Source organism: Ochotona curzoniae, unplaced genomic scaffold (genome assembly GCF_017591425.1).
Source record: "Ochotona curzoniae isolate NIBS_2020 unplaced genomic scaffold, NIBS_Ocur_1.0 scaffold_4505, whole genome shotgun sequence".
In the NCBI taxonomy this organism is placed as follows: Eukaryota; Metazoa; Chordata; class Mammalia; order Lagomorpha; family Ochotonidae; genus Ochotona; species Ochotona curzoniae.
Window position 1 is genome coordinate 14197868 of NW_024467118.1, and position 12072 is coordinate 14209939.

At 37.8% G+C, this 12072-nt stretch overlaps 1 protein-coding gene across 1 annotated transcript in view; it reads right to left on the minus strand.

Moving 5' to 3' along the window:
• Nucleotides 1–2248: 2248 nt before the first annotated feature.
• Nucleotides 2249–12072, minus strand: part of DHX15 (DEAH-box helicase 15) — a 48764-nt gene continuing 38940 nt past the window's right edge. Inside the window, exons 12-14 of the mRNA XM_040966333.1 lie at nucleotides 10959–11149; nucleotides 7536–7705; nucleotides 2249–6308 (exon numbers count right to left, since the gene is read on the minus strand). Coding sequence (XP_040822267.1) covers nucleotides 6191–6308; nucleotides 7536–7705; nucleotides 10959–11149 — 479 coding nt within the window. The 3' untranslated portion in view covers nucleotides 2249–6190. The remainder of the gene's footprint in view (nucleotides 6309–7535; nucleotides 7706–10958; nucleotides 11150–12072) is intronic.

A 12072-nucleotide genomic window follows, 5' to 3' on the forward strand; every position in this document is an offset into this window, starting at 1 on the left:
CAGCAAATGGTGAAAATGTGCACAAAAGAATGCTTTCCTTGTCCTTGACAAACAAATGAACTTTTACCCAAGGTGGCAGGAGCCGACCTATCAGCTGCGCATCACCTCAGACACATCTAAGCAGTGGCACTGCTTGTACTGCTTCTCTATGGTAATGAAATCTGCAGGCTCACATATGCAAATGCTTAGGAAACACCTTTTAGGTTACCAGGCCAGCCCTTCAAGATTCAAAGGGTAAACAGTAAGAGAATGAAAATGTAAACTCTTTCAGATTGATATTGTGTCAATGGGTAGTGATGTCTACACATCACAGCGATACAGAAATCTGTCTGAGGTTTTAAGACTATTATAGTACAGGATATTTCTGAAGAATATACACTGAAATACAAGCATGTTACTGCTGTATATCATTATTATTTACTACCACAAATCAGAAAGGAAACTCTAACCATTACTTAGTTTACTGTCTGTCATTACTTAACAATCAGTGTGCTGGCCAGCAAAGGCAAGTTAACAAGAAGCTTCCTCTGTATACTGACTACTAGGTCCTTGCCAAGGCACTACACAGGGCTAGTGTCCTGCAGCTGTGTTGTCCAGAATCCAGTGTTAGCACTTGGTAAGAAGTCATTTACTATAGCCGAGTGTGCCTCAAGTCACTGTCGCCCTACGTCACATTTGGCTTAGTCATAATATCCACTTCAAACGACTTAACAATTCATTACGCAAACAGCAAATCCATGAGATGAAATGAAACCTCTTATCAAAAAATCATCATATTTATTAACCAGAGTAGCCCCTGTTCAATGTCACAAATGAGAAACCACAGGAATTCTGGACATAAAGAAAGACCCCTGGCTTCAAATGAGCTTGTGGGTGTAGTTCTCATTGCAAAGCTAAACACACTACATGTATAAACCTCAGGAAAAACCATTTTGCTAGACAGTCTTTCTAAATAGCAAGATCTTAACGCATTTACCACTGTCCCCCACACATTCTGACTCCATCAACAGCCTGCAAGACCATAGCCTTCTGAATCATTCATGCCAAGCTGTGCATCACTTCTGAGGGGCCAGGAACTTCCCTAGCAGCCACCAACATTCAAGTTCACCGGTGATCTAACAGTATCCCTCTGGCACTCTCCTTTCAAAAAATCAGACCACTTTAAATCTTTCATACGTTGAATCTCCCCGCCCTCCGATTTGACGCACTGATTACAATACGCCTGAAGAGACCACGGCCTGCTAAGTCTAAGCTAGTTTTCATTATTTCCAAAGCTAGAAGCACCAAATACGGCCTCAAGACCACACTTTTCAAAGTGTGCCTAAAATGTAGTCATGCAGTTTTGGAAAAGAGCAGCCATTCTAACACTCTTCTGCTTCAAAGATTTCCTCACTCAACAAGGCCCACAAACCATGTGAAGAAAGGCAGGCTTGCACTTGAGTTCAGCCAAGTAAAAAGTTAAATAATCCCAGATTCTCTACAGCAAGCAGCCACCACCCAGGGGAGCAGATTGTGGATGTCCAGGGAAGCCCAGCACTGATGCCACTATTTGGTTCTAAACAATACATGAGGACCATATAAAACCCGGGGGGGGGGGGCAGGCGACTCTCGGGGATACTTCTTTGTGGTCTTCACACAGATAAACTTAAGCTAAGACCCGAGCTGATGGCCTTCTCAACTCAAGAATCTTACCCACCAACCTTCCTGTAGGATCCAACACCATTATCCATTGTCTGTCTTTTTGGTTTTCTGTCACTCCCTTATTAAAAGCTTTGTATTTGTAATCTCTGCCAGTTTTCTGGGTGTTAATTAGGATCTTAATAAGGTGCTGACAGCCTCACCTTACAACTGACACCTTACACTGCTATGCACTCACATATATACTAACTTAGCAATCTGGGAAGACTCTCACTGTGTAACAATTTCATCTCTTGATCTTCTACGCTCAGGTTTACATGGTTGAATCTCAATTCCTGAGTTTCCAGTACTTGTCCTCACCACTGCGATCTCCCCTCATTTTGCTATCCCTGGTTTACTCGTACTGCGCCTCTAAATCCACCCATCGTTTCTCCGCAGCACAGATTGTGTTCCCATCACATGAACCCCCTTGCTATTCTCTTTACACCAAAAGTCTACCAAAACGGAATTCACAAGCCATTTAAGAAAGCAAACAAACCAAAACAGAACAAATACTTTATCAATATTTAAAAGCTCTCTAAAGAAAATAACCACACTAAAGAAAATAACATAAGCCAGCAAACTGCAAAAACATTTTGTGTAACGAATCCTGAACTCAGCAATGACATAGGTTAATACAAATAGAGCAAAATAAGGAGATATGAATGTGGAACAGACATATAAAAAGAAATCCAACACTATTAATGAGCAGTCGTACTTAAATGCAAAACAGAATAGAAATGAAGCCCAACCACATACCTACTAACCAGTTAAAATTTAAGTTAAACATTTAATTATGAAATTTGCCAGGATGAAGAACTTAATAATACAATGCTGGTAGAAAAACAACAATACAATATTTAGAAAAAACTGTTCGGTAGTTTTCATAAGCATACAACTTAATCATACGACCCCATAATCTTAATTGATGGTTACAAAAATTGGTATTAAACTAAAAACCTGTAAACTGAACAGCCTACTTTCTAACACCTGTTAAATGTATAAGCATACGTTCTACAGTGGAGTAGTATTACACAGCAATAAACACAGAACATATGGACACATACAAGGTACATGAAATCTCCAGGACATTATTAAATCAAAGAAGCCAGACACAAAAGTACTGAACATAGTATGGTTCCATTTTTACGATCTTCTGGAAAAATGAAAAGAATAGGCAGCAACTGCCAAGCACATGGTTAAGTAAGTGACTGTCATTAGCTGTAAAGAGACACACATCAACCTTCAGGAGTGACAAAAATATCCCAGTTGTGATTAAAACAGTATGTGTTTTTGTCACACTCAATCAAGGTGTAAATCTAAACAGGTACAGTTTATGATACACAAATTAAAACAGAAAGTTAAAAACTATGTGAGCCGCATGCCTTGGCTTGCAATGCTGTTAGTCACCTGAGAAATCCTGTCTGTTCAAGGCTAATAGTGACTGCTTGAAGTCCAACCAAGTACAAGTCCTTCTTAGAACATTATTACCTTGTTACCAAACCAAAAAGTTGCAAAAGGCTCCCGAGAATGCAACTGTGGAATTCTGGGGGAAATTTTGCATATAGAACATTCAGCTTTGCTTAAAGTACTGTTAGGTAAACTGACACACAGCAGCTGGTTAAAGAGCTTTAAGTTTATCCTACACTCAGTAAGGCTTCACAACCTCTGATGACTTACAGTTTGCTATTTCCATCCTTCCCGTGGCAGCTGCAAGGGTGTGAAATTTTAAGACTTACCTAATTTTGTTTCTCCTGATTTCCGATAGCACTTTTGTACCATACACATCATACCTTCCTTTACAGTTTTGCAAAATTTTCTTAAAAATCCCAAACAGATTTTCAATCTGCGATTTACCAATCTATCTTTATGCCTCACAATGCTCTTCAGAACTAGTACTTAATAAAACAGGTCACTGTGCTTTGAGAATTTCTAGAGAAGTATGGCAGAAGAGCAGCACCAACAAGTAAACACGGTCATTAAGGAGAAATGATTTTTAAAAATTATCAAATTATATAAATGTGACAATTACTTACAAATAAAGACTGTACAATACATAGCATCCTTTTAAAATCCTAAGAAACTTGCCGAAGATATGCAACTCCCATTTTTTGGTTAAACTTAGCATATAATGAATGATATGGTTATAGGGTGCTTCAAATACCCTTAACAATTAATAGTACTTTAGAAAGTTCACAAAATGTGAAAACAAGTTGCCACAAAATAGCCATGGTTATCCTAGGAAAATTACAAGTCCCATAAATTGGTTTCAAGTTCTCTCGGGGATCATTAAAAACTCCCGAGACTAGGAAACAACACTTGTATTTTCCTGAACATAAAGAGAAGTTGCAAAATTCAAATCAACTGCACCTCACAAACCAAATTGAACTTATTTCTAACCAATGGTAAAAACTGTATTCGAAAACAATGTATAGGCTAATTTCTTACTTTAAGAATTCCAAGACTAAGAAATATAAGATATTACTACTGAGCCAACAATGAGTTACATTTTAATATGTGATGAAGACTCCAAAGATTAACACAGTGCAAGTCTGTAAAAATTTTTTCTCAAGACTTACTCACAAAGACTGAAACTTCAACACTTCCGTTAAAAAAAAAAAAAAATCACCAGGAGCCCAAATGCATCCAATGCAAACAAGGCGGGTCCAGGAAGGCCTAGGGAAGAGGCTGCTCGGCCCCAGTCATCAACCAGTGGATTTAAACAGAAACCACTAATTATAGAGACGCAGTGACAGCTTAGCATTTAACAGAATTAAGACTCAGGAGACAATGAAAGATTTTTCTTAAATACCCAAGCCAAATGATGGCCATTAAAATTCTAGGTATTTTATGACTAATAAATGCTCTATATAAAGTGGGGTCGTAGAATAGGTGTGGTATTTTGGATTCTAACTAATAATTCTCCATTTTTCTCCAGGTCAGTGGGTTCTTGGTTGACTTTCCTCACGTCATATTCAAAGCAAAATGCAACATTCTAAGGAATGATTTTAAAAAGGAGAATTAATATTTTCTAAGTATTATTATAGAAGAAATTTTGAAATGTCATGTTTTTCTACCCAACAAAGCGAATTACTTGATGGTCCTTATCATGCGTGAAATTTTAGCAACTCTGATGTTCAGCTGTCAAATTTATTAGAATAAAGGCACTAGAGAACAGCTTTAAAGTCCATACCCTTGTCAACAGCAGCAATTGGAAAAAACCCCCCAGATCTGATCCAATATTGGGAGAACGCCCAGCCTGCTCTGATTCCATGTGGACATTCCCAAAGTACAATCATTTACAAGATGAACATCATTTACAATTACAATAAACTCTGCAAACTCTCAAACTCTGCATATGCATATATTCTATTTTCCTCCAAATATTTCTTCAACCCTAGCACAAATCTACCCTTTTATAACACTTAAAAAAAAACCTTTTTAAAGTGGAGATGGGGAAAGAGTCCAGACATTTTCTCGCACATTTATCATTCAATTGAAAAAAGTAATCTAGCATAAAACTAAAATGGGTCTTACTAAATACAACATTTTTGGTTCCAAAGGCGTTATCCTATCTACCATTACAGAGAATGGAAAGTCAAATTCACATTTTAACATATTATATGATAAAACATATGCAGGAGGACAACTCCCAACACTAAAAATTTAGTAAAGCTGATTTAAACCTACACAGTATTATTCCTTCTTATCTAATACGAATAAAAGCATTTAGAAACTAACATGCTTAAAATGTGTGTCTATAAGCATGATACGATTTCATAAAAATATTGCAAAAAGATAACAAATGACCAACCTTAAGAACTGACAGTCAAGAGCACCCACCCTACTCAATAGCATGTATCAGAGGATCCGATTTCAAATGAACACTACATACTTTACAATGCTCTAATATTGTTTCAATGACTACTTTTCTGAGGCGCATTCTGCAGAGACAACTAAATGTGTCACAAAAGCATAATTTTAAGGGGGGGGAAAAATCCTGCACTGGGAAAGAGAAGCAGCTAAGCATAAGAAACTACAAAGATAGCAGGGGCTTTAACCAACATTAGTATAAATAGACTTTATTGAAGTCAGTGCCTCTGTACGGAGACAGGAGATTGTGTCTACATAAGCACAAGTTGTAACGTTTCACAACTTCTAAAAGGAATGTCAACAATTACAACGATCATGCATACCATGGTCGATAATCACATTTTAGAAGCATTTTCAACCATTTCTAAAGAAATGCTTGTAACATTGTTATATATAGAACTACTTTCAATAAACTGCAAAAACATTGATCGACTTTTCCAGTATGAGCTACAGTGTCAACACAAAAGGGAGGCATAAATGTTTAATTTATGAAATCAGAATGGAATATTTACTGTAAAGAAAAATTAAAAAGCTTTCAAATAAAGGCCATTATGGAACCAACGTGAAGAGCACAACTTGAACTTTTCAGTTCATTCATTTAAAGCTGTCCTCTGCATAACTTCAGTTCTGAGCATTGGATTCAGTACTGTGAATATTCCTTGGACTGAAGTTTGGCAATGATGCGATCCAACTGTCTCTTTGCTTCACACTGAGGGAAATTGCTCATGTCATAATATTGAGGGGCAATTTTCACCAACCTGTCCAGAGGGGGAAAATGACTACATTAACATTGATTGAAAGTACTAGAGTTGCTTATAAAAGGATAAGCAATATTCATAACACAAAGTTTGCCTATAAAATACTTCAATGACTTAAAAAAAACAAAAAGCCTAATCATTTCAAAGCCCAGTTTTAAAAATGTGTTAGTTTACCAAAATGTGTATTTTTGATAGGCTTACCACTACTTTAAAAAAAGAGAAATTATCTAGTATCAATTTACATTCTTTAAGAACCATTTCTTTACATTAATGTTACCATTAACTTCTTCACTGTAGTTTCTCATGTTCTTCTGACCTATCTAGCCAAGTTCGCCCTAGGATCCATATACGAAATCTCTTGGTATTTGAATAGATATCTTTTACTTAATGTTTTAATAAGTGTAACTATAATGTGTTATCGAGATTTTCTCATAGCATTTAGCATTTTTCCTAATCCAAGGTAAAATGATAATTTGCCATCCAATTTAAATGTCAATCAAACATCAACAAATCAGTATATGAAAAAGGCCCACAATATATAGCAAGTGACAACACCTAAAATAAGTGGCTTTAGTTTTACCTTCTTGTCATTTGGGATCACAATGATGAACCATATTAAAATTTCTTTAAAAAAATAGGTGAAGGGCCCGGCGTGGTGGCGCAAGTGGTTAAGGTCCTCGCCTAGCACGCCTGGGATCCCATATGGGCGCCGGTTCTAATCCCGGCAGCCCCGCTTCCCTTCCAGCTCCCTGCCTGTGGCCCGGGAAAGCAGTCAAGGACGGCCCAAAGCTTTGGGACCCTGCACCTGCGTGGGAGACCCGGAAGAGGCTCCTGGCTTTGGATCGGCATAGCATCGGCCCGTTGCGCTCACTTGGGGAGTGAAACATTGGATGGAAGATCTTCCTCTCTGTCTCTCCTCTCTGTATATCTGCCTTTCCAATGAAAAAATAATAAAAATAAATCTTTAAAAAAAAATAAATAAAAAAATAGGCGAAAAAAAAGGAAGTAAAAATTACTTGGCTTTATCAGTTCTAAAACATTGTGAGAAAGATACAGTAATAATTTTTATGCCTAACTCCTGAATCAGTCATCAACATATATAAGTATCCTTTCTTAAAAAGATGGATGTTGTAAACCATACCATTCAGGCCAATTCTCGACACCAGCTCAGCAACGCTACAACTGAGCAAAATATCCGTAAGATATTAGAGCAAAAGGTGTGCTTACCACTCTGGCTTAATGTCTGTGCATGTCCGGATGTAATTCTTTGTTGTCAGGACAAACTCATTATAAAGCACCCATTCGGGCTTGTGGTCGAGAACAGTAGATGGATGCAACTGGACCACCTGGTTGTCTTTCACAGTTAAGTAATGCCCTGTTCGTTCTAAATGCGCCACCTGAAATCAAAACCCAGGACAGTTAATACAATGCCTCAGCTACACAATGTTAACAAGACAAAAACAGGATAAAGCAACTCATGTAATTATAGACAGACATGTTCTACGTTTTGTTGAATCTTCAATGGCTATATTGAAGCAGTGTCCAAAACCTGGAAACTACAGCATCTGCACCCAATCTAACTAACTAAAAGCCTGTATTTTCAAATCCATGACCCAGGAATGAGTGAAACATATCTAAAAGAATATATAATAGAGTACATATAGTGAACTACAAAAATTGTATGAAACCCAAACCTCAGGCAGTGCATAAGGGAAGTTTTACTGGGACATCACACATGTTTATTCATCTCTAGCGGCTGTCAGGCGGTGGAGTTGAGTAGCTGTGACAAGAGCCTATTGTGTCCACAGAGCCTCATGGTTACTGTCTCATTATTTCTCCCTGAGACTATCTAGAACAGGTCATTCAGTGCCAGGTAACATGGAGTGGACAAACAACTATTGGGAAGATTCATGTTTAAAGTTTAAAGCTAAAAAGAGGAAAACGAGAAAAGTAACCCTACTAAGAATGGCGAGAAAAGCTGTACAGACATCCATATTTTCCCACCCTGACTAGTGACATGCATCACTCCACTAATACATAACTTACACTGAAGCAGATAACAATTTTTTCTATAATGTTATAGGAGCAAAGTGCAAAAATCAGAAAATATAACAAAGAATTTACTATTTACCAAAAACGTATTAAGTTTGAGGCACCATACTGCATGCTACTGCCACAACTATTCATCTAGAAAAAAATTAGAAAGCTACGAAATGCTTGAAAAAAAGTCAATCTGCAGTTATTTTTTGATAATTAAAAGCAAATTTAAGATCAAGTAAAGCAACTAGTCAGTATATAAATTCTGTAAGATGCCACAAATTATTCTTACCATAACTGGTCACTTATTTTGAACTACAGTACTTCTGTATTAAATATTCTATCCACTAACTGGATCTGGCATTATAACTAATCATGACTGGTGACATTTTGTTCCACAAAGTCAAGAAGAGAGGAAAGTATAGAAGAAACAGTATAGCAGCTAGTGCTATAGCTCAACAGCTAATCCTCCACCTGCACGTTGCAGCATCCCATCTGGGCACAGGATTGCATGACAGCTACTCCACCGCCTATGCTGCTGCTTACATATCATTTGGGAAAGTAGTGGAGGATGGCCAAAGCCTTGGAAGACTGCACCTGCGTAGGAGACCCAGATGTTCCTGGCTTTGGATCAGGTTAGCTCTGGCTTTCAGAGCCATTTAGGGTGAACCAAAGGATGAAGATACTTGTCTATCCTTTTCTTTAACACTACCTCTCTCCATAAATCTGCCTTGCAGTAACAAATAAAACCGAAAACAAAACAAAAATCCAGTGCTGATCACATTTCAGGTAATGGAATGTTTCCAACTTTATCTCCATAAAATTCTGGGTTTTTTTTTGCCAAACATAATTTCTGCTTCAAACCCTTTAAAATAAGTGTTTACAATATTTGTTATGTTTCACTCTAAGTTTCTATAGTTCCTAATACAGCTAACCAAAAACATCAATGATCCTTCAGTAGAACTCTAAGTCTAGCTGTCTGCACCACTTGAGCATCCAATGTGCTGGAAGAGCACAACTGGTCTAGGTACCTGGACTTGTGGAATAGAGTCCAGACCGCTGGCTTCTCAAGCTACGGCAAACTTCTGGGGATCTGTGCCTTTCAAATGAATTAACTACAATCGCTTTTGTAAAAGGACAGTACATACTATCAAATACTATCCTCTGAACAATAAGGAACAATTAATCACTACAAAATAAATTGCTTAAAAAAAATGACCCTAAGGATACGGGGCAGGCCTGGTGAGGGTTATTGTGGGTCGCTCTGACTGGGTTGCAGCTCCCACTGATTTATGTGAGGGCCAACTGTGTGCTGGGCAGAGTCAGGCTGGACTGCAACACCCATTGGTTCCAGTGGAAGTCGTGGCTGAAAACAAAACCAAACCAGCAGTTGCAACAACCACAAGCTGATTGGGGTGATGGACTGTGCCGGGCGCTGTACTTGCTAGTACATACAAAAATCTGGTCTGGGAATACCTCAAAGTTTCTTTGGGGATCTCCTCAATCAAACTGTTGGACTCAGAACCCTAACCAGGAAAAGACAGAGGACAGAACAAGTCAATCAACCAACTCAGCTATATGTTGGCAGTGAAAAACTGGGCAAACGGAGACTCTAACATGGACTATGGGTGCTTGGAGTGGTGAGATTGGCAGAATCATAACTGTTGAACTATCAAAACCACTTGAGCAAGACTCTTGGAGCATGCCCCACATCAGGGACCTTGGGGTAGGTGGGAGACTGGCTGCCGCGTCTCCCTTAATATCCCCCTTAACCTCAGATACATGAAGGAAACAATATGGAAATCAGTTTTACCCACTTTCCTGTAGCCCTTGAGCCTTTTGACCCTAATTAACTATGTAAAGATTGTCCAAAAAAAACACAAAAAAACAAAGATGACCGTGGCCTGTTATGGTAGCTTAGTGGCTAAATTAGTGGCTAAAGAACCATTCCTCTCATCTGCCATGCTTCCATATGCATGCTGGCTCATGCCCTTGATACTCTGTTTCCCATCCAGCCCAAAGCCGTGGGACCCTGCACCCACAACAGTGCCACCGGAAGAAGCTCCAGGCTCCTGGCTCCCAGCTTTGGATCGGCTAGGTTCTGGCCGTTACAACCATTTGCAGAACAAACCAGCAGATGAAAGATCTCTTTGTAAATCTGACGTTCGAAATAAAAAAAAAAAATACAAATCTTAAAAAAGAAAAGTGACCCTAAAATTCATTCCTACTTAAGTTGACTTCAAATTCTGCCATGGGAAGCAATATTTGGAGTGACTATTTGGTGCAGCAGTTAAGATGCTCATATTCCATATTGGAGCATCCCCTGCTTTGGATCCCAGACTTCTAGTAAGCCACAACTAGAGGTTACAGGTCATGGTTCAAGTTCATGGTCCAGCATAGCCTAGACTTAGCTACTGCAGGCATTTGGAAAATATGGTGGAAACTCTCTACCTCTTTCACTTTCAAATAAAAATGAATTTTATAAAATAGTAAGAACTGGATGAAACATTTTACATAATCTTTCATAGTGTGTAAACTTTTCTGTTTAAACAGACATAAATCAACCAATATCATTTGAACATTTCATGATGTGTTCCTGTATTATCCACATACCTGCATAAAATACCCAGTAACCAAAGCTTTTCTTATATTAATATAATAGTCCCTGCTTGTAAAATCAGTACTTCGACGAGGCAAATTAAACCTGTCCATAATTCGTGATAGCTGCTGGCGTACATTGTCTGCGGACATCAGGGACCTGTAGTTAATGAAGTTGTCGTAACACCACTGAACCGATTCGTGATCTAAAAAGTTAAAGAGGGAGGAAAAATGGTCATGAATCATCCACACAGCAATATTTTCTAATCAGGAAAAAAAACTACCACAAAAATAAGTTGAATAATTCATAAAGTAGATTTACTCAAAATTTTCCCAGAGAACTACAATGTTATGCCTATATTCCTAAAAGTCACTAGGTAATACTTTCAAGGTTCTTGACTACAAAAGACAGCAAATCAGTGACTTTAACTAAACATGCTTTAATGAAATCAGCAGATCATGAATGAAAACATTCTTTAATGAAATCAGCAGAGGATGACCCAAGGCCTTGGGACCCTGAACTTGCATGGGAGAGCCAGAAAAAGCTCCTGGGTTTGGTTTGGTTCAATTCTTGCTGTTACAGCTACTTAAGAAGTGAACCAGCAGATGAAAGATCTTTCTTCCTCTCTGTAAATCTGAATTTCCAATATAAATAAATATTTCTTTAAAAAAAAGAGAGAGAGAGAGAAGCATATAGAACAGGCGTAAAACAAGAGTGCCCTACTATGGCTCTGACAATCAAAAGCATTTACTAGGAAATTATCCTATCTAGTGAGTAGATGTCACCATTCAGTTAGGCCACTTATTCCTATTAGCATAGGACGAGGCTTTTACGGATGTCTGCTTAATCAGAAAGTATATAAAGAGCAAGCATTGTGTAGCCATTTTGCCATCCTAAATACTAAATTCCAATTACATATTTTCATACATTTACTACTCTAAAATATTAGCAATATTAAATTTCATCTTCAAAGTACAATTTTGAAATTCAAATATACTGCTATATTTCTAATCAAAAATGTAAGTGAAAAAAACTAGTCTTCTGAAAATAATATGTAATATCTTAAGAATTATAGTGTGAACAATTGTACTGTTAAATCCATATCTGTTATCACTTAAAACATTCTGC